Here is a 23,508-nt window from a genome sequence, read left to right on the forward strand (position 1 = left end):
GTTGTGGTACAAGGGCTAGCTAAATTTCAGTGCTTTATTACTCATAACAAAGAAACTGAATTTGTCGATATGGGGAAAATATTTAAAGGCATTAATGGATGATGGATGCCTAATGGATGCCCCTTTTCAACATGGTAAAGTGGACATTTGCCATATGTGCTTTTAAAGGGCTTCCCTTTTAATTATAGCTCAACCCCTAGAGAAAACAAACACTTGGATTTCCATGAAAATCAATGAGTATTTCAAGCCCTCAACAACTGTCAACAGCAGAAACTAAGCTAACAATATATTTGTGATTATGGTGTTGAAAAAAATATATCTCTCAGGTTATGGATTAATTAAAATGAGCGTAAACTGATTATACTTTCCATGGTCTGAATTGAGAGACAGTGAAGCACTAATTTTTAGACAGAACAGATGTCTTCCCAAAAAGAAAGGACTTAAAACAAAACCAAACATTTCAATAAATACAGGACTTCAAAAAACACTGAGAGAATTTATGACTTTCTGGTATAAACAAAGTCAGGAACTCATCTGTATATTTATTAAATTAGGAATATCATTTTGTTGAATGAATAAGGAATGTGCCAGAGAATGAATTTTGTCTCTCTCTTTAGGGTCATTAATGTATTATGTTGTGGCAGTAAGTCACCAGCACCACTAGCATAAATGCTGAAAGGCTAAAATACCAAAAAAGCAGGAAGGAGATGTGTATAACACTGGAATGTCAAAAGCCCCTGTTTTCTACTATATAGATGTAGCTCTCGCAGGAAAAAAAAAAAAAAAAAAAAAAAGTTATACCTCTTTTACTTGTAGCCTGCAAAGAAAATATTGGGCTCTATAAGGAAGCAAAAATGGTTCAACTTAAACATATACACGCATCTAGGCAAGATCTTGAATTGACCTGATTCAGAGTGACTGGGATTTCTACTGACCCAAATCCCAGCATGCTGGCTCACTTCTTCCCCCTCAGGCAGTGAGAAACTAGCAGCTAAATAAACTGTATCCAAAGAAAATAGTCTGATCTCTTTGCCATGTCCATAATCGGGGATGAGAGTGGCTACTGCACAGGGCAATATGACTTGATTCACTAGCCTTATTTTCAAGGGAAACACTACAAGTCTAGATGAAAAGCTGGGAAGAAGATGGAAAGAAATCGTGTCCTAATGAACACCAGCATACTGGGGGGAAAGCTGTGATTCCAACTTGAAGAGACTTGCCCTTCTTGGAGGGGCTGGAATTGAAAGCCAGGCTGTGTGATGGCCAATGCAATTGCCTTCACTGGGTCCAATTCTGCCAGACTAGCTCTGTGAGCGGATTCCAGGACATTTCCTGCTGTAACTATGGTTCAGGGATTTAAATTGTTCCTTTCTTTTACACAGAGGATTGGTTGGAAATAAGCAAGATTCTCTGTTCACTTTATAACTTATGTTTGCCTAAAAAGTTAATTGAAATCAAAGTTATAAAATGCTCAATAGGACCAAAACCATCAAAATTGCTCTAGAAAAAATATAAGTCATTTCTAGATACAAGCAACAAAAGCTCTTCTAGGTAGCTTATGAACCAGATGACTTTTCCTTAGAATAGTTTAGCTGAATATAACCTGCAATAGTTGACAAATCTCCATGTCATCATTCAAGACTTAGAGATAAGACGTCAGAAATCAGAAATGTAATTCATCCTTTTCAAAATTTTTGAAGGACATCCAGGAAAGTTATTTGAATGTAATTTCTTAATAAGCATTCATTTCAGCTATGGGCCAGAATACAATCCAACTAGAACATAAAACCAACCAAACACAATGTATTATGGTGAGCATTTCCCCAAATGTTTTACATTCTTTGCCAATTTGTAACCAGCTGAGAATTAACACACCAGCAAAACTACCTGTGATGAACATTCAATAATGATTTTAATAAGATTGGAAGTATAACCATTTCCACTTCAAAATTCTTAAGAATAGTGTTATGGGATGGCCATAAGAGATTAATGGATATCTTGCAAAAAAAAAAAAAAAAAGATAAATTGCACTACTGGAATACCAGAAAGCTGGGTGTATGGGGAAGAAATTAATTGAACCTATACTTTTGATAAATATTTTTTTTTCAGAAGAAAAATGTATACTAGTTTGAGCTGTCATTATGCTAACCTATATCCTATTTTTCATATTATTAGTAATACATAATGTGGTAGTTTATATTCAAAAATAAAACCAGAATGTATACACCTCATGTATTTATCCAGAAATACACTAAGGTTACTATGGTTACGAAAAATCCATTACCTTTGAATACAGAATGAAAAAGTTTGACTTAAAGTGTGCACTATTTATTACAGCGATCATCAACAGCCTTCAGGATGTTCTCTAACTGGATTCATTTTTCAGTGTCAAAACTGACCCACCACACCAGTAGCTTATGGCCTGTGCAAGGCAAAGAAATTTGAACTATATGAATTTTTAAATATGTTTCATACTAACTGAAGATGAAGAAATAGCTTTGAATTTTAAGGCCTTACATTTAAAAAAGAGTAGGGTCTTGATACCCTTTTTCCCCCAAGTTGTCCAATATAAAATGTTTTAATTTTACTTGTACTTTTTGCCATATTCAACTTCTGACAGGTTCAGAATAGTACTTTGTTTTGCTATGATACTTCCAGTTAAGTTTGTGTGTGTTTGTGCAATATGAACAATCTCAGTCCAAACAAATAGCTTGGATATTTAATTAGCTATAACAATAATTATTTTAAAATAGGAAGTCAGATGATCACACTTCACTGTACTGCAAAATAACGGTCATATAGGTTCCATTTAATAGTTTAATAGTACTGATATAACTTGGTCATTGACACACTCTATACCTGTTATTGGTAGACTACTTTGTTTAGGCTTTTAACAAGCAAGCTAAACATGGACAGTTCAGGAAAGCAACATAATGGCTCTCTAATTAAGAACATCCACGGACAACGAGAAAAAATATTAAATCTGTACATTATTTCTTGTCTCCAATAGCTTCGAGATAACTTGTTTTGAGAGCTGGATGCTACAAGATGAAAAAGCTGTAAAACTACCAAAAACTTGACTGAGGTCCTGTGAAAGAGGATAACACAGAACAGGATTTAGATAATCCATGACAATATTAATCTTTGAGAGTCCCAGCAGAGAGTTCTATGAAGAATTCTCTAACAAATGGAACCCATTGTGGTTTAAAGTGCATCCAGGTAATTTTTAATTTATTTTGCTTTTTTTATCTGAAATGCTTTAATTTCAGCAGGTAATACTTTGCCTGAAGTGCCTCTTGGTCATTTTTCACCGGAAATAACAGTTAGTGTTCACAAAGGACCTGCAGGGAGGATGAACGTTAGCACGAGAGGCTGTTAACAGGGTCAATATGGGAGCAGAAGAATTGCATAATTTCAACCTAAATGGGAAAATGTCTTGACACCAAAGCACTAATGACATCACTACTATCATGCTAGTAGAGATGTCAACTTCACAGTTTGGTCCAAACAGCTTAAATTTTTTATATAGCCTGATTTCTGGCTTCCTCCACAATCAACTGGAATAATAACAATAGACTTTCTAAATAGGGTAGCTGAGAGATGGCACACAACTAGTTCACATTTTAATTTTGCCTTATTGAAAGTGCAGTTCAGCACAGCTGATTCTAGGCAATATGTTATAAAAACCAGGAGGAAGAGTAATACAGTCATGGATGCAAAATTTAGAAGGCGTCAGATATACAATTATTCACAGCAACTATGAGACATCCGTCTGATATGCTACCTAGCACAGAACTCACCTTTTACAACATATTTGGTCCCATTTCCAAAATAAATTGGTATCCCATTCATATATAAAATATATTGTGTAATAATACCATTTGGTGTTTTTGGAGGGCTCCAACTCATCAGCAAGAATGTGGGAAAGGATATTGCTGTGGCTGGTTGCACATCTTCAGGGGCTGGTGAAAAAATATACTACATTTATATTATATATATTATATATCATCATATTGTATCATACATTATATCTTATCACGCAAAGTGAGAAAAAGTGGGAAAGAGAGGGAGTGAGGGAAGGGAGTCTTAGCCATGCTCCTAAGACTTCACAAAGATAACTCAGAGAACAGATATAAAATTACTACAGGTCTGCTGTATTTTTAGCTTTCCACAAATCATAAATTATTTTAGTGAACCAGAATGATTTTCAGACAAGTTGAAATTTCTAGAGATTTTATGCTTTCGAGATATCACCATTTTGAAAACACTCCTATCACCTGTGAGGTGCCCTTGGAAACACAAACTTTTAGAAAAGATAAACTCTTTACTTTTTAGAAAAAATAATTTTGCCTGTGTATTTTTCCAGATAGATAACTGTAAGGATGAGGAGGGGTACATTATTTTTTTATGGATTTTTTTTTTTTTTTAAATACAAGTTAATTTCTCTTCATGTTTTTCATTTGTAACTACAGTGATTATTTTTTTCTAATCACAAATGCAGATGCATTATTCTTATGCGCTACACATTCCTTCAGACTTTTCATAATTCAATACACTTAGTAACACTTGTTTAGCATGGATTTTATGTATATAATATACTGTAAGTTGGCAATGGATAATAATTTAAAAGCTGAGTTCTCTCCCCGTTTCAATGAGTTATATGCTAGAAGCACAAGCAATCCCACTGAATATCGCAAGGGGAGCAGAACTCGGCCCTTAGTCTGGGAGGAATATCTTGTAATTTACAAGCTCTGTGCTAGCAATTTAAAACAATAACTAGCAGTGGCTGGCAATGTGAAAACAATATAAAGTAATGAATGTTTCAATAGGGAAACAGGGATAGCTGGAGGGTGTGATATGGTGTCTGTCTTCTGTATCATCAATTTATTGTTACTAAGAGCATGCAACAAGAGCATCCAAAAATAGAAATTCCACACATTGACTTTTTGTTCAGTTCTTCTGAGGGATAAAACACATGTTCCCCGTGGCTTTATTTGATCACCGGAAAAAAAAATAAAAAAAATCTATTCTTGCATAAACCTTCCCAGTATGGCAGCACATCTGAAAACAGTGAATGTTTTCTGAAACATATAGAATTCCTGGTTTAGCAAGCACACTCACTAAGCTGAGGACAAGAAGACGTACGCAGTTGTGCTTTTTGTTGTTGTCGTTTTGGTTTTAATTACTATATTACACCAGAAAGAAATATAGAGCACTAAATAAATGTTAACATCACAGGGTCCATTAACTATTTGGCTGTCAGAAGCTATACATTCCCTTTTCTAATGCCACCAGACAAACTTGGTCAGTTTATTTAGAACTTCCAAGAGGTGATACTGGGTTTGATTTGAATGGTGCTGCTGGCAGTTTTCAACATGTTCACATCAAAATCATGTTCTAGAGATGTTAGACAGGAATACTCAGGACTGTCCTCATCAGGAGAACACCTTCCACAATTCCTGCTCTAGCAGCAGTTCAACACTCTGCCATTCTTCTGATCATTATGGTTGTAATTCACACAACTTCATGCTAAAATGTTATTTGGTTTATTCATACATAATTATTACCTAGTTTAAAAGAGAAAATACAGCAGAGCCTTGTTAAAAGTTCAACACTGTGAGAGTTACTAGATAGGACTGTGGGAGGAAGGAACTTTTGAAAACTACTCAACATCATGGAAGATTAAACACTTCCTACAGATACAAGTCAAAGTCTTTTACTATTCTACCAGTGCAAATTTGAAGTAACTGGTTTTAACTGGATTAACTTTAGGATGACGGAACCCGGAGGAGGATCTGACTTGGACTTTATGTTTAATTGAGAATGGAGTTAGGCATGTCACAGATCTTTTGGGACATTTGCTCCCATAATTGATTTGCATTACGCATTAGGCTAGTCTCTAAAGATGGAACTAAATGTTCTTTCTTCCTGCTGTAGTTCTCAATCCAGTCCTAGAAAACATTAATTTATACTCACAACCTTTAAGTTTGAGCCCAAAAACATATAAAAGAATTAAGGAAAGAGAGAAAAACTGAAAAGTGATTAATAAATAACTCAATCGGCATTTGGAAGTTTCATCACACTGAAGTAATTGTTGCCTATTGCTGGTGTTTAGCAGTTAAAAGAAACCATGGAAATCAACCGTTTGATTCTCAATTTCATACTGTGCCATACAATCAATTCTTTTTAGTCAGACTGTCTCTAGATTTACTTCTGAGCCCTAGTAAAATGAGGAAGCTTTCATTAATCTTTCAGATGCTTCATATTAATGACAAGGCTCTTGCATGAACAATGTAACAGCAATTAAAAAGCCCATTAATCTGCATTACAGCTATTAAAGATGCATGTCATTAAAGGGTATGGAGTTTGATTCATTTTCGCACCCCCCCAAAAAATGGAGCAATTATGGTCTGGCAATGCACTTTGTCATCAAATTAGGTTGGGGTTTTCCAGCAAATGGCTTTGCAGCATTTAGCTCTTCTCCTGTTTTATTATTCATGACTGAAATGTGGAAGTCAAGACCTTTGAAATTACTTTACCTTCTTGTGGAGTGGAGATGTTCAATGCATGCAAGCTCTCAGTACAGCCAGCCAAAGTGCAAGCAGTTAGGGTTACAGTATAGTTTGTGAAAGGATGCAAGCCTGTCAATATGCCTGCAACAGAAGAAAGCAAGGTGTTATGCATGTATAGCCTACAGACTGATTACATACATGAAGAGAAGTAAAATAGAAAATTTTTCTGTTACAGGCATTCACAGCTAGAGGTAGAAGAGAAAAAAGATTTTAAGGTTTCATTCATATCATGCCACAATGTAAATTTTGCAAAATATATTAAGAGAAAATTATGTTTTATTTCATTCTTAATACTTATGATGCAAATAAGTTTCTTTATTTATTCTCACTGTGACAAACACAACTTCAAGACTGAGATGCACATTTTAATATAACAATGACAATAAATTCAAGTGTTTTTTTTTTCTTAGCACCTGCTTCACCAAGTTTTTTCAGTTATTGACTTATTTTCTAACAGTTTTTCAGCCTCCCAGAACATTTTTTTTTAATGCCTCCTTTCCAATGTTGCCCCTAACTATTCATCTATAAACTCAAATTTCTTTTTTGTGTGAAATCTCCCACTTGTGTTTCTGTACTTCAGTGGAAGGATATAGCCTATACATTTGCTATACTACTACAGTAACATATTTCAGGTGACAAAGTACTCAGAGATTTTAAGAAAATAGTTGTATAAGCTTATGCTTTTTCAGGTCCTGCTTGTGTTAGTGAAGAGAAGTTGCTGGATTCCCACATATAGATCAGCAACTTGTGGATAAACAAATCACTCCTTGCCATTTCAGGAAGTTATGAAATATTTTGAACTGAAATATACAGAGGGATTGCATGGGAAAAAAAAAAAACGTTTGACAGACATTTTTCAGAAACACCAGCAGTTTTCATTTCAAAGTAGGTCCTACAATAAAGTAATATTGCAATGAAAAGTAATTAAAAGAGCTACTTCATGACAAGTTTTATTTCAAACCCTGTTCTCACCTCAATTCTAACAGTTTTTGGTAAAATCAGTGGGGTATTTCAAAAGAAAACAACAGCAACAAAACAGATCATTTTTATGGCACAAATGAGGACAAAATGACACAAATTAGGAACTGTCCCATATTGGGATTTTCAAAGCTGTATCATTGCAAAAACATCTTTGGAAACAGCAGTACTTCAGAGAACCATAATTCTTGGCCAAACCTCTCATAGTAGGAGACTAAGCCCCTTCAGCATTATGTGCACACTAACAGGTAGAAGAAATTAGTCCTTCTTGTTACTTTTCATTGAGTTACTACATACAATGCAACACAACTCTGGCTTTCAGTAGAAAGTCTTTGTTCCCATGTACACACTTTATACCCACAAAAAAAAAAAAAAAAGGTCTGGAGAACTGCATGCAGGGAGTTTATGGTTGCAGCATAATTACGTTATTTTCTGAGTGGGATAATCTAAGCAAGTCTATGATTTTTTACACTGTGTTTATTGAAATGTGTGGTCACATTGAAAACTTGAGGTTAGCTTTCATTGAATAAATTGTGTTTTTCCCTTTTCTTGTAATTAAAACAAAAACTTCAACGATTAGCATTGCAAATGAACTTTCCATTTGAGTTTTTGGAGGTCCAGTTCTTCTATGCAAAAAGATAATTGGTAGTAGCAACACTCAGGTCAGAGTAGCTGTGCTAAACTCAAACCAGTTGATCAGAATCAACTCTCTCTAGTAATAGCTTTGATTTTGGAAATAAATACCTACTTAGCAGAGAAAAACTGTACTGCCATCTTACGAACTAATGGAAATACAACAGGGAAGAAAAAGAATGTTGTGTCAGCCACTGCCCAAGCAAACGTGCCTGTAATCTTCCTGTAATATTTGGCAGAAGACAAGTATTTAAAAAGCATTCAACAAGCATTTTTAAAAGCATTCAACAAGCATAACATAGAACATGATGATGTTTCAAAACATTAGTATCCCACTAAAGCAGGAATACTGTAACCTACAGTGTATTCTTCAGTGCAGAAACATCATTGGTTTAAAAAAAAAAAAAAAGTCTGTTTTGCATAAGACGATAGAAAACCCTTATTTCCAGATCACACAGGGTCAAACATGGGAAAGTATAAAAGGTACTTTTGGAATTAACTTCAGCAAATAAACACATGCAGAAACCAAATCCTCTAACTGTGACATTTGCAGGTTCTCAGTTAAGAGGAGCATGCTATTGTGTACATGCTCTCCCTCTATTCACTCTGCTGTGCTTTAGGAAGCAATTTAGTTTTATTTGTACATTTAGCACTTGTAATGGTTTTTTTTTGTTATGAAGCAGTGAATTAATGCTCCTTGCATTTCCTGATGGAAGACATTCTTTGGGGTCACCAATGGCTTCAGGCATTGAGAGCCACGGTAGCACATAGAAAACACATCCAGAAAGATGCTTCTAGCTGTAGAAGGTTTGGATTGGGCTGTTTGGTTGTGCTTTTTACTTTTGACAAAGTAGAAAGGTTTTATATGAATCATCTGCAATGCAACAGAGTGTACATTACTCAGGTAGGTTTGTGAAGGACAGTGAGAATTTGAAAAATAAAACAGATCAACCTTTTTGCAACAGGAGGTACCTGTTATTAAAGATATATATATATATCAAAGGCAGCAACTGAAAAAAATATTTTGTTTATCTCATAATTAACGTATTTGCTTCACATGCACACTTATACTATTTTCTCTCAACAAAGAAACAGATATGTGGCATAGGTAGGCAATAGAAAGTGCACAGATTTTATTTACATACTTCAGCAAACTACTTTTTTCTCAGCTGCCAACCTATCTGTTTGGCCAGCATCCACTGTAATCTGTTCTCCTTCATTATGTTAATCTGTGGGCGGAAAGATTTCTGTCATCTTCAAATCGCTTGTACAGCAACGGTAAACACCTTGGCCTGTCTGTAATTGGACAGGTGTCTGCATTGGTGTCACCCGGCTTTTAATTCAATTAAAGAACTGGCGGCTCTGCTCTCATTACCCACTCATTTCCTCTGCACTTTGAGTCAGCCAGTGAAATTTACACTCAGTGCCTGACTATCTTAGAGCACAAAGTCAGCAGTCCCATAGCAAAGATCATCACTGATACTGATACAACGTGAATTAAAAAACAGCAAAATAATTTTTGCAATAAAAACCAGCCTATAATCCAATGAAGATAGCTGACAGCTTTTAAAAAGTTTTCCAAACTCCTCAACTTGCGCACATGCAGACTGGCATCTCCTGTCTATACCGAATAACTGATGAGCTGATAGTCTATCAGGCTTTCCAAAAGTAGATGCTAAAAAAGCAAAATTTGGCCACAACTACATTTGCATATATTCTAGTAACGTTAACAGGAGAGAGGTAGATAAATTGTCACTTTGATCAGGAGATAGAATTGGAGGGACCATCAATATTTAAGAAGAGGGCCAGCCTCTCACATTTGGGATAAGAGTCCCATTCATTCCATCTGCCACTACAGAGCAGCTGAATCCATCCAGACTTAAAATTTACACCATAGACTATGTTCCAAGCCTTAAAGTCTACACAGGGAATCAGAGACAGTAAATCATTCTAACACACCACTCCTATCTGCCCACTCAAAGAACCTTTGGAAATAAATTAAAGTTCTAACACAGACATTTTGACACAGTGACCCCATGAAACTGAATAATGTCATTTGTTAAATATGAATGTAAAGTTAACAGTCTAAAAGAGTGATCTGGAATCACACCTAGAACATTAAGCCCACTTTATATGCAAAACTAGTATTTAATTTTCTATACTTTTATTTAAATGATCTTTAATTATTTGCAATATTTAAAGTTGAGGTTTAGAGTTCTGTCAGAGTAAAACTGCTAGGTTCTTTCTTGTGGATAAGGGATAAAAATATTGACATGGACAGTAGAAGAGGGTCAACAATGAATTTATGGTAAAACAGACATTTTGACTAGTCACAATTAGTTGCATCTTTATAACCAATCCATGTATCATTATAACGCATACAATATATAAGAATAGCAAATATCAAGCTTCTTTCTTTCATTTCTCCATAAAACTGACATTTCTTTTGTTCAGTACATCTAAAAGGGAAGTCTCATATTTAGACAGTTCTGCCACAACATTCTGGCAGATTTTGAATGGAAAAAACTAGTTTCTCGTCAAGGAAAAAAAATACATATATTTTACTGCTAAGGTATAATGGCCAATATTCTGTTCTCAAACACTGAAAAACAGATTCAAAGGCCATTACTGTGTTTTAATAATTTCATCATCTAGTTAAAAGATCATTATAAAAGCAGTTGCTTCACTGCCCTGATCTGTCATCCTGCTTTTTCAGAAAGTTACCAGCAGGTCTTCACAGGTAACACACGCTTATGGTAACTTACAGAGTTTCTATTCTGCATAACAAATTTTTGAAGAAATATAAATTGAGGCAAGCTTTTTAAAACACATTTAGTGAAGGAGCCTTCCCATAAAACAAAATTAAACCCACTTGACCCCCCCCCCCCCAACTTACACAAAAATCTTACTGAGTATTTAGTTTTACAGTTGCAACACAAATACTAAAGTTGTCTTTTTTTCTTTCAAATAATAATAAAATACATTAAGATGGTGGAAGAGGAACGTTTTGAAGTTAGTTTTGTTTGTTTTTTACAGGTAAATATAGGTAACTTTAATTATAACCACTCACCACTTTCATATGAAGCCTGAAAAGTCAGCTCTGTTACTGAATATTAAGATTCCCAAAGTCAACCACAAAGCTTACCCACACAAGTTCCATTTGTTTCACACGCTGAGTGCATTTTTTGCCAGAGGGATTCTTTGCCAGATTTTTTCATTGCTTCCTCTCTAACACTCTACTTCAGAAGGACTTATTTTGAAGTACACATTATGAAATTGAAACAACACTTGACCTTAAAGATGGATCCTAATGCCTTTTTAAGGTGTTGAAAAAAATAATAATTACCAAATCCCTTCTCCCCAAACCTAAACACAACTTAGCCAACTTGAATGCCTGAGGTTGTACAGCATCTGTCTTACAAAGTCACTTGTGTGTCGAGATGCATCATTGCCACAGTACACTTAATCACAGTCTACTGACCAGAAAAGGAAGTCCTCAACTGACTTTGTGTCTTTGACAGATTGTAGCAAAAACTGTTTAAGTACATGTGTCTTCTACATACGCATCTCTGAACTGAAAGCCTGTGCACATCAATCTGTCGCATACATCTACATTTTTAAAGCATCTTCTACCATAAGCATAGTCTGAGTCATAAAATTCTGAAGAATTATTGAACAAGAGGGCACCTGTTCCAACTCTTTGCCTTGTAAGAACAATAAAAGGTTACTTTGGTTACTGTATTTCTCTGGGTTGGAAGGCCTTTCTTCCCAACTGAACAAGATCATAATCAACCAAGCACAAGCTCCACTGGCCTTGAGGATGCAGTTCAGATTGCAACGTTTCAAGGAAGTCTGTTACATTCTTCATGACACACAGCAGCTCTTTGGCTGCTTCAATTTGCACAAAGCCATAGCCCAACAGTCCCATTTTGCACCAGACATTACTTAGACACAGAGAGAATTGGTCCTGTAATATCTCCTCACTCTGTTACTCTTGATCTTTCCAGATAACACTGTTGTTGCTATTTTTCTAGCATATGATTGATTTTAAAAATTTGCAGAGAAAGAAAGTCTTAACTTTTTGCAAAACTGAGTATGTCTATAAAAAAAGATATTAATAATCTTTTCCTTCCTCACAAACATTAAGAAGTTGATTTCTTTTTTCTTAATAAAAGTATTGGTATGTAGCTAAGTGTTGATGTAATTTTGATAAAATGTTCATGTTTATTTAATCAGATGATTTACATTTCATATGAATAAATTTATACAACAGCATTGGACTGTAAACAAGATTTATTTAGGTCTAAACTCAATCAAGTTAGAACATTTATTAATTCATGTTTTAAAATGCATATATTGAAAAATATGCTGCTAGTCTGCTAAAGCCTGCTAAATGAAAGGAGATAAGAGCTTATACTCTGCCGCTCTGATTTAGAGTCACTATGTGCTCAAGCATCATCTAACAATTGACAGGAACCTAACGGGCATCAGCAGATCCATTGGCTACCCTATGTTACGTTGGCTGCAGCAGTCAGAGGGATCTGAGCAATGGCTGAGGTGCAGCTGCCGTTATACTCATTTGGCTCCTTCCACTGAGAGAGACGTGCGTCTGTGTGGGTGAGACAGAGAGACCAAATCTCCTTACAGCGCACAGGGACAAAACACACTGGCAACAAGCATCTCATTCCTAGTCGTTACAAGGGTCTGGGTACATGGCACCCCTTTTTGTTAGAAGGATGCATACTGTGTTCCAAATCTGACATACCGTGGCATGGCAACATACCATGCATACCATCATTCTTCTGGTGGTGGGAAGTATGCAGATGTTTTCTATCAGGTATCCCTGCTTCTGATCAAAAGTTACTTCTATGAAACCATGATAAAGAGAAAGAATTTAGCTGAAAATGACAATCCTTTTGTATTTAAACCTGGTTCAAGCAATTGAAGTATAATATCAGCTCTAGAAAACAATACCCTCAATAAAATTTTCCACCTTTTATTACTTTAAATGTAATGTCAGATTTTAGTTGTAAGTAAATACAAAACAAAGTTAGTACTTGGTGACTCTTTGTGTCTCCCTAAAATGTTCTATGACATTACAATATTGAACCTGGAATACAGATTTTGGAATCCTCTTATTACTCTGGCCCTATATGCACTTACATTAGACAGTTTGCAATTCTTTTCTGCAAATTTACAAAAATTTCACTAACTGCAGCATGAGAGTGCTTTGAGTGCAAAATATTTGTGCAAAGATTACAAGTAAGCTGAAGTGCATGAAAGCAATATCCAAGTAATTCATTAATGGTTTTGTGTAGTAAACTATATGGTTTTGGTAAATCATTTACAGGCCTGTAGAACCCTGAAGATGAATGCATTTTTCAGGAGTCATCAGGCAGCAAACTTTCATTTTAAGCCCACCTAAATAATATTCTGATGTACTGTTCCCAAAAACATAATTTACAGAGATATTTATTTTGAAAAACAAAGCAAGACGTGTGTATGTGTACGCAGAGAAGGGACAACCTCCATGAGACCTGTGCCCCCTCAGTGCAGCACTATCTGGCCTGTGCTGTGTGGCTGCTTTGGCTGTCGGTACGCTGACCCATGCTGACCATTGCCCCAGGTCTCATGGGACTCTGTGCCCGCCACTGTGGGGTCTGGCCCTGGGGCTGCCCCCCACAGCCTCCTGACTTTCAAGCTCCTCAGGAGGCGGTGGTCAGGGTACAGCCCTGCAGGTCACCCCAAAACCCGCTGCCCCAAGCCTCTCAGCAGAGCATAGTAGGGTTTGCCGGGCAGACACAGCTGCTTGCCACTGCTTCCTCAAGCCTGGCAGAGCTCTTCCTCCTCAATTCAGCTAGAGGGAGCTCTCCCCTGGCAGTGTTTTCTCTGAACAGTATCATTTTCCAGGCTAGCAGTGAGCTTTCCTTCACCTGCTCGTGAGCCCAGGCCTACCAGTCGCTGGCAGGAGGCCTGACTTCCTGTACTGAGAGGAGACCCAGCTAACCACTCTAATTAACTATATCCAACCATCAAATTAACTTTTCCTGAAATAGTCATCTACCAAACATTAAAGTCTAAAAGGTAAGAAAGTAAACATAAGCACGTCAGGGAACGGAAAGAAAGGTGACCATGGGCTTTAGGAGGGAAAACCGTAAACAACCATTTTCTCATCATCGCATGTGCAGCCACAACTTCAGTGCTTGGTTATTGCGGTAATGACACAGGAAAAAAGAACTACAATAACTATATGAAATTAAAAAAGAAGTCTGTAGTGAGAATATAAAATGTCTGTGATTTTTTTTTTGCTGGATATCGTACTATTTTGCAGCTTCCACTACAGTTCTTCATTGGAGAGTGTCCAGAGAAGGGCTACGAAGATGGTGAAGGGCCTAGAGGGGAAGACATACGAGGGGCAGCTGAGGTCACTTGGCCTGTTCAGCCTGGAAAAGAGGAGGCTGAGGGGAGACCTCATTGCGGCCTACAGCTTCCTCACGAGTGGGAGTGGGGGGGCAGGCGCTGGTCTATTCTCTTTAGTGACCAGTGATAGGACCCATGGGAATGGTGTCAAGCTGCGACAGGGGAGGTTCAGGCTGGATATCAGGAAAAGGTTCTTCACTGAGAGGGTTGTCATGCACTGGAACAGAATCCCCAGGGATGTACTCACGGCACCAGGCCTGTCGGAGTTTAAGAAGCATTTGGACTGTGCTCTCAGTCATATGGTCTGAATTTTTGGGTAGACCTGTGTGGAGCCAGGAGTTGGACTCATTGATCCTTGTGGGTCCCTTCTAACTCGGGATATTCTATGATTCTATGATTGCCTGTCATTGGGAGCAGGTAAAACTTTAAAACTTACAGATCTCCTGAATTCTATGATGACACTGATTTGAATGGTAAAGGTATTTCTCTTATGTGCTTGACAATGGAAAATATTTTGCTAGAATGAGTAAATGCAAAAGGCCATGTCCTATCTGAAGGTGGGTCTAAACAAGGAACCCTTTGTGGAAACAAAATGTACAGCACATGATACAGAGTACATGAGGATGCTAATTCAAGCACTGAGAGTCAAGAAGAACTCAAAGAGAAGTTTAGTGGAGGTATTTCTCATGAGCTATTTTCCATGTCACACAGTGGGGTGTTTATGTGTATTTTGAGCATTAATTGATAAGGATGAGAAATGATCACCTTGCTGGCTTAATTTTCTGAGAGTTAAACTGCTAAGACACACCAGACAAGCCTTAAGGCTGAGCAATAATCCCCTCTTCATTCTCCCCTAGATGTAATGAGATGCCTGTGTCTGAACAGAAAGCACTCTAAACCTTTCCACAGCTTCAGCCAGTTAGTAACTATCTCACAAAACTAAATGCTTAAATCAGCTTTTGGAAGCTATCTTCTCTGCCTAAGCACAGGAGGCAACTTGCAGCAAGCCACACCAGAAACCACTGAAATAAGGGATCATATTAAAAGGAAGATGAAATCGGTGCAGAATCAGTATGGGGATTGCTTTGACTTACTGATTTTCCTAATGGATATACCAACCTGATAGACTTCTTCAATGAGTTGAATAACTTCATGAACGAGGATAGAGAAGTGGATGTTACCTTGATTTTATGGCTTTTGACACTGTCTCCTGTAACATCCTCATAGACAAGTCAACAAAGTACAGGTGAGCCAACAGTGAGGTGGATTGAAAGCTGGTTGGATGGCTGGACCTGTTATGATCAGTGGCATAAAATCCAGTTGGAGGCAAGTCAGTTGTGGTGTTCACCAGGGGTGGATACAGGGACCAAGACTGTTCAATGTCTTCATTAATAATCTTAATGATGGGGAAGAGTGTACCTTCAGCAAGTTCGCAGACATTATAAAAGAGCCACTAAGATGACTAAGGGACTGGAGCACATCTCTTATGAAGAGAGGCTGAGTGAGCTGGGACTGTTCAGTCTAGAAAGGAAAAAACTCAGGTGTTATTGTGTATAAACACCTGATGAGAGGGAATGAAGGAGCAGCCAGACACTTCTCAGTAGTGTTCAATGACAGGACGAGTCAATGGGCACAAACTGAAACAGAAAACTTCATCTGAATGCAAGAAAACACTTTTTTTTTTTTTTTAAACTGTGAGGATGGTCAAGCACTGGAACAGGTTGCCCAGAAAGGTTGTGGACCCTCCAACTGTGGAGATTTTCAAAACGAAACTGGACACAGTCCTGGTAAACCTGCTGTAGTTGACCCTGCTTCAGCTGGGGGCATGGACTGGATGTGCTCAAGAGGTCCTCCTCAAATCCAATGATGGTGTGATTCCATGATATTCTGGATTCCAAAGAAAATTAGAAGCATAAGCTACCCACAGTCCACACTGAAATAGTGTGTCTAAAGCTTCTTTCATTTGTTTAGATACTGAATCTAATTTATATTCTGAATTTTGATAGCAGCATAGTAATGGCATTTGGAATGCACTGGAACACAGAGTAAAGCAACTTTTGGGGTAAAAAAAAAAAATCTTTGTTGTGATGACCTTGTACTTCTTTTATTACTCTGCTTAGTGTGGCTGGCCATGTCCATAATGTGTCAATGTTATTACATGTTTTTTCTCAAGGCAAGATGGGCTAGCACAGTATTCCTTGAACCCCAAGAATTTTCACTCTAACTTGACAATCTAATTTGAAGCATTCTAGAATATAAGTCCTGAACAATGTGTTGAAATGTACTACCTTACACAGTAAACTTTTGGTTCAACAGTCAGCCCTCATTTCAAGGATTTAAATCTGCTGAATATTCCTTTCTTGCATAAATGTAAATAGTTTGTGATTTTGAAGATGAAAAGATTTTGAAGGATTTTGGTTCCTGAGGAGTTTTAGGCTTCCTGAGAAATAGGCTTTTGGGATGGTGATATTATGCTTATTTAAAGACCTGCTTTAGTTTAAATATTTAGCTCAGCTTTTCTTCTTGGCAGAGGTACAAAGGTTCTTCTGAATTTGACACACACAAGACAGCCTTCTAGAGAATAGGTAAAACTACTAATAATTTTTTGTTACTGTGCTCCAGCTATGTCTCTGAACCCTTCTGCACAGAACAGATCATGGTAATGTTCAAAAGAATTTACAGTCTAAGTATAAAATAAAATAGATCAGATGGGTATAAAAAGGTGCAGGGGAAAAAAATAAGATAGAGAGGGCTTGACTGTGCCCTCACATAAGTTTGCTAGCAGTAGCTTAAATGTTGTCTAGGTTTAACAGTGAATGAAAACCTGAAGGAAGGAGTAGAAAAACACCAGTTTCTTCACTAGTGAGACTACCAAGCTCTGTAGTGTTTGTCTCTCTCCTGTTTCTTTAGCAGCTCTTGGGACTACTGTAGCATCTTCCTGTGGCATTCAACAAAGGAATTTCTAAAGAAATTGTCCCTGAAACTAGGGAGAAAATTAAATACAATCTTCCAGGAAAATTCAAAAAAAAAAAAAAAAAAAAAAAAAGCAGCATCTCCTGCTGGGGTTCTGTTTGTATGTTAAATTTTGATTAACCAGGAAAGATGATTCAGCAGGGAAAATCAAACCTTTTCTTGTGAGTTAAAGTACCTGATTCTGCCTTCTGAAACATTGCAAGGAGTCTGTAATGTAAAATATGCTCATGTGATGAAGAAAGGCTATTCAATTGCATTTAAACTTACTTGAGATATACTGTTAACAAAATATTATTTTCAGAAAATTAAATTCAAAGTCTGTTACCTGAAAATTGAGGTTCTGAACAGAAGGGATTTTTCCAAAGTCATTGTTTCAAAATATGAGATGTAAATAAAAATTTAAAGCTGCAACTGAAAGTTCCCCAAAACATCAGGAGTCTTTCTGATCTATCACTTTGCTTGTGCTTTGTGGAATGTTGTTGCATTCAGTGCTCAGGGACCTCTAAAGGAAGCTATGCTGAACATTTGACATCATAAGCAACTCCAGCAATACCAAATAGCAAAGTACTCAGTATGGTTTGAAGGCATAAAAATTGAGATAGGACAGAGAGAACTGCTGTGTGCAATATCTGAAAGATTTGTGTTGTCTAATGAAAAGGTTACTTTCTTTAAATGTGTGATGACCTCTGTGCTATGAAACAGAAGAGGTAGAACCATGTTGCAGACTGTGCAGCGTTTTCTTTGAGTTGCAGTAAGACGCTGTCTTAATTAAAGGTCTGCTGTCTTTACACCAGGCCTGCTGGCAATGGACAAGGTTCACCTGTCTCTAAAGGGGAAAAGGATCTTTGCTCAGGAATTAGCAGGGCTCATTGATAGGGCTTTAAACCACATTTGAAGGGGGAAAGGGATAAAACCAGTCTTGACAGAGACAACCCTGGGGGTGGTATAACAATGTTTACGGGGTGGTGTGCTAACAAGGTCCGTGGCTCTGCCACCCCCGCTGAGGTAGGTGATGGAGAGCTATACGCCAGCAAAGGCACAAGGTATGGGTTAGAAATTCTGGGGTGACCTCATTGTGGCTTTTCAGTACTTAAAGGTGACTTAAAAAGAGACGGAGAGCGACTTTTTGCTCAATCAGATAACGACGAGACAAGGGGGGAATGGTTTTAAACTAAAAGAGGGGAGATTAAGGTTAGAGATTATGAGGGAATTCTTCACTCAGAGGGTACTGAGGCACTGGAACAGGTTCTCCAGAGAGGATGGATTGCTCAGAAAGGTTGTGGATGCCCCATCCCTGGAGGTGTTCAAGACCAGGTTAGATGAAACTCTGAGCAACCTGATCTAGTGGGTGATATCTGCTTATGGCAGGGGGGATTGGAAACAGATGATCTTTAAGGTTTCTTCCAACCCAAGCCATTCTATGAAATCACAAAAGTGCCCAGGAATGGTCATGCAGGGATTAGGACTTCTCCCCACAAAATGGTGGCGGGATCACTAACCCAACTGAAGTACATCTACACCAATGCACACAACATAGGCAACAAACAGGAGGAGCTGGAAGCCATTGTGCAGCAGGAAACCTATGACGTATTTGCTATCAGCAAAACATGGTGGGACAGTTTGTATGACTGGAGTGCTGCAACAGATGACTACAAACTCTTCAGAAGGGATAGGCTAGGAAAGAGAGGCAGTGGAGTAGCCCGGTATGTTAGGGAGGGTTTGGATTAATTAATAATGGTGATAGGGTTAAATGTTTATGGGTAAGAATAAGGGGGAAGGCCAATGAGGCAGATGTCCTGGTGGGCCTCTGTTATAGACTGTCTAACCAGGTTGAAAAGGCAGATGAAATATTCTACAAACAGCTGGGAGAAGTCTCACAGTTGCTAGCCCTTTGTTCCCGTGGGAGACTTCCACTTAATGAGATGTCTGATGGAAATACAACACAGTGGAGAGGAAACAGTCTAGGAGCTTTCTAAAGTGCATAGAAGATAACCTCCTGACAGAGCTGGTGAGGGAGCCAACAGGGAATGGTGTCCTGCTGGACCTTTAGCTTGCAAATAGAGAAGGACTCGTGCGTATTGTGAAGGTTGGAGGCTGTCTCGGGCACAGTGATCATGAATTGAGTTGTTGATTCTTGGAAAAGTAAGGAGGGGGGTTAGCAGAACTGCCACCCCGGACTTCCAGAGGGCAGACTTCAGCCTGTTAAGGAGACTGGTTGGCAGAGTCCCTTGGGAAGCAGCCCTGAAGGGCAAAGGAGTCCAGGAAGGCTGGACACTCTTCAAGAAAGAAAACCTAAAGGCACAGGAGCAGGCCATCCTCACATGCCAAAAGATGAGCTGGCATGGAAGAAGACCACCCAGGCTGAACAGAGAGCTGAGGCTAGAGCTCAGGAAGAAAAAGAGGGTTTTTGACCTTTGGAAGAAGGAGCAGGCCACTCAGGAGGATTACAAAGATGCCGTGAGGCTGTGCAGGGACAAACTTAGAAGGGCCAAAGCTGAACTTGAGCTTAATCTGGCTCAAGTCTTAATATTTCATTGTCTTAATATTTAAGACAATAAAAATGTTTTTATAAATACAAAAACAAGCAAAGGAGGACTAAGGAGAATCTCCATCCTTTATTGGATGTGAGGGAAACAGTAACAAGAGATGAGGAAAAGTCTGAGGTACTTAATGCCTTCTTTGCCTCAGGCTTTAGCAGCAAGACCAGTTGTTCTGCAAGTACCCAGCCCCCTGAGCTGGTACATAGGGACAGGGAGCAGAATGAAGCCCTCATAATCCGTGAGGAAATGGTTAGCGACCTGCTACTCCACTTAGATGTATGCAAGTCTATGGGACTGCCCTGGCTATCAGGGGAGGTCCCAGTCAACTGGCGGCTAGCAAACGCCCATATACAAGACCCAGTCAGCATGGGTTTATGAAACACAGGTCCTGCTTGACTAACCTGATCTCCTACGACAAGGTGACATACACAGTGAATGAGGAAAAGGCAGTGGATGTGGTCTACCTAGACTTCAGTAAGGTTTGTCAAGATAATGCTGATTTTTACTTCTCATTTCTTCTTAAATTTACATCAAATTCACAGATTAAACACAAATATTTGCAAATAAATTATATTTTGCATAGCAGGAACACGTGCCACATCAAGACATAGTGGAATTTACATTTATGGCTATATATCATCTCTTATCCTGTGTTACCAGCAGCAAAACTGCAACTGACACATTTATGCCACATGAAAAGAAGCATTCTTTACTGTCCCACCACCAACCTTTGTTACTATACGGTTGCTCTCCAGATTACATCCAGGTATGCCTGGCAGCAAACAAACTGACCTAGCATGCTTAGGCAAACAAGTTATCTGACAATCCAACAGGTATCCTTTTGCTAGCCCTCAGCTTGCATTTAAGTGAACTTGCATGCTTATTATCTACACACTGTGAATCTACTTTTGGGGGCAAAATTTGACTAGTCATCAAAAGTCAGCGTTAATTCAGACTGCACTGAAATCAACAGGCTGAAGGTAAAATCACTTCAAGATCAGTGATTTAACAGAAATAGATTTTCATTTGTCTCAGCTCTGACCTCAGCATGAAGACCTGAATTACATATTTCTTACAATGCCAAAATTGGGAAATACATAACTAAACTATTGGGCAGCAGTTATAACAAAAGGAAGTACCCCTTCCACACAGACAAAACTGAATTTGAAAACTTACAGCTATAGCAAATTACAGAAGGCAAAAGCATAAATGGATGAAAAAAAGAAAGACAATACTACCACAGACCATTCAGCATGATAGTGCAGATGCAACTTTCAGCTCAGGCCTTCCACGAACTACTAGCTAAAGTTGTATTAACAGGAAGTCTGACTTTGTGTATTATATTGTCTTCCTAAGCATCTACAATCTGACATTGTCAGAGAGGACAATGGGTGAATACGGTTGGTTTTAAGTTCTTAGGGTCACTCGATTTTGCAGTACTCAGCAGCTATCTGCTATAATACGCTAAAAAAATGGGATCAATTTACTACCTCAATTTAATATAAAGAAAAATCTTATCCTTCTGCCTCCTGAAAGCTGCACACAGATACCTCTTACCTGTCCAGCCCAGTGTAGACTTTCTCATAACCCTAATACTCAATCATGGCATAATACCAACAAGAATTAAACTAAATTTAAGTTTCAAACATCAGTTGTTTATAAGCCATCTGATTCATATGCTTAGAATATACAACATAGAATATACAACTTCAAACAAGAAGTTAATCAAACAAATCAGAGTATGCCTGTGCAGTTTTAGTATTGTAGCACATTACTCAAAAATAGTCAAAAGAGCTTTCAAACTGAAGAAGATAAAATATGTGCATGCTTGCTCTTGAAAATTTATATCTACATTATAGCAGAGACACAACACAAAACATACATATTTATGTAAAAACACTAAGCACATATTACCTGGGCTTCAGGAAAGCAGCAGTAATATACTGCCAGAGGGTTAAGGCACTTTTTGAAGTTGTTTTATTGCCTGAGGCCAAGGCACATCAAAGCATCAGCTTTGAGTATTATGTCATTACCATGTTTTTAATTTTTATAAATTATATAATTAATTTTAGAGAATATGTATAGTGAAAGTAAGTGTAAATAAGAAAATAAGATTGTTCTGACAGGAAGAAATGTCCCAAAATGTTCTCTTTGTAGTGAACAAAGAGTCTGCTGTTTCTAAAAATGTCTGCCTCCTACAGGTAAAAAACCAAGACACCAGAAAGCACACCTCATGTGCAATGGTTCATACAGCTTCTGTTCACAACCCACAGCTCAACAGTGACCACATCCAATAAACCCAAGGACATAAATTTCTTCATTCCATAATAACCTACATCCACTTCCCAGTATTAGCGAGCACAGCATCTGATTAACATAAATGCATGCTAGTTCCCACTGAAATCAGTTAGGTTGACATGGTCAAATTTAGGCAAGTATATCAAGTGCTTTGGTCTATCAGGTCAAATAGAATCTTATGGGACTCAGGTTTAAAGTTCACATAGGTGAACTGGATGTAAAAACGGGAGAAAGAAACATCGTGTATAGTAAGTAAAAACAAACAATAAGCATTCCCCTCCAAAATCATCACTGGGTTGGAAAAAAATAGCTTAAATAAGAATATTTTTTAGTGTTTGAGATGTATCTTAATTTCTATTGTTCCTTGAAGTCAGTACATTGCTATATATGCAGATGCTGACAACACATACCTCCCATCCAAATATTATATATAACCTGTATACAAAAAAATAGACAAGTAATACTTCATAGCTCAACAAAAGGCAGTATAAACATGCCATGTTATTAGATGTGCCTAGAAAGTGGTACTTAACAACATTTACCTGTGAGCATACTAGTGTCAGCAAGCTCAGCACTAGTGATGGGTACATTGGGACCATCCTCTTCATATGCTTTCAAAATGTACTTCTCAATTACACCTATGACCCCAGCAGGTTTGTCCCAGGTGACCTCAATGCTGTAACCATTTATACTGTGAACTCTTGAGGGAGTTGGCACATTTTGTGGAACTGTGGAAGGATAAAATAGAAAATAGAGAAAATGGCAGTTCTAAGGAGACTATTGCCCCTATTCTTCACTTTTAATGGCTGCAGTAAATCAGACTCAACCATTAGCATAAATACAATTTATTAGAGTTGTAACTTTTCAGCATTGATTTAATATGACTGCACATCTTGAGCTATTCAGTTTAAGCTATATTTCAAAACCATCAAAACTCCATCTACATAGCATTCCTTCTCATCTTGTTGAGGTTTTCGAAAAACATTTAATGTATCAAATATATTTAAGCATCACTCAAAAAGAGGATGTGGACTGTATATAGCTAACAAATTCAGGTTTTATAATCATGCAACTGAATGAAGCAAGACGTTACT

The 23,508-nt window shown here is 37.7% G+C and overlaps 1 protein-coding gene across 1 annotated transcript in view; it reads right to left on the reverse strand.

Moving 5' to 3' along the window:
* Positions 1-23,508, reverse strand: part of USH2A (usherin) — a 419,834-nt gene that overhangs the window by 212,036 nt on the left and 184,290 nt on the right. The window contains exons 30-32 of the mRNA XM_080585038.1: positions 22,957-23,142; positions 6,540-6,653; positions 3,801-3,962 (exon numbers count right to left, since the gene is read on the reverse strand). Coding sequence (XP_080441164.1) covers positions 3,801-3,962; positions 6,540-6,653; positions 22,957-23,142 — 462 coding nt within the window. The remainder of the gene's footprint in view (positions 1-3,800; positions 3,963-6,539; positions 6,654-22,956; positions 23,143-23,508) is intronic.

Source organism: Anser brachyrhynchus, assembly GCF_964034855.1.
Source record: "Anser brachyrhynchus genome assembly, chromosome: 3".
NCBI classification, from domain to species: Eukaryota; Metazoa; Chordata; class Aves; order Anseriformes; family Anatidae; genus Anser; species Anser brachyrhynchus.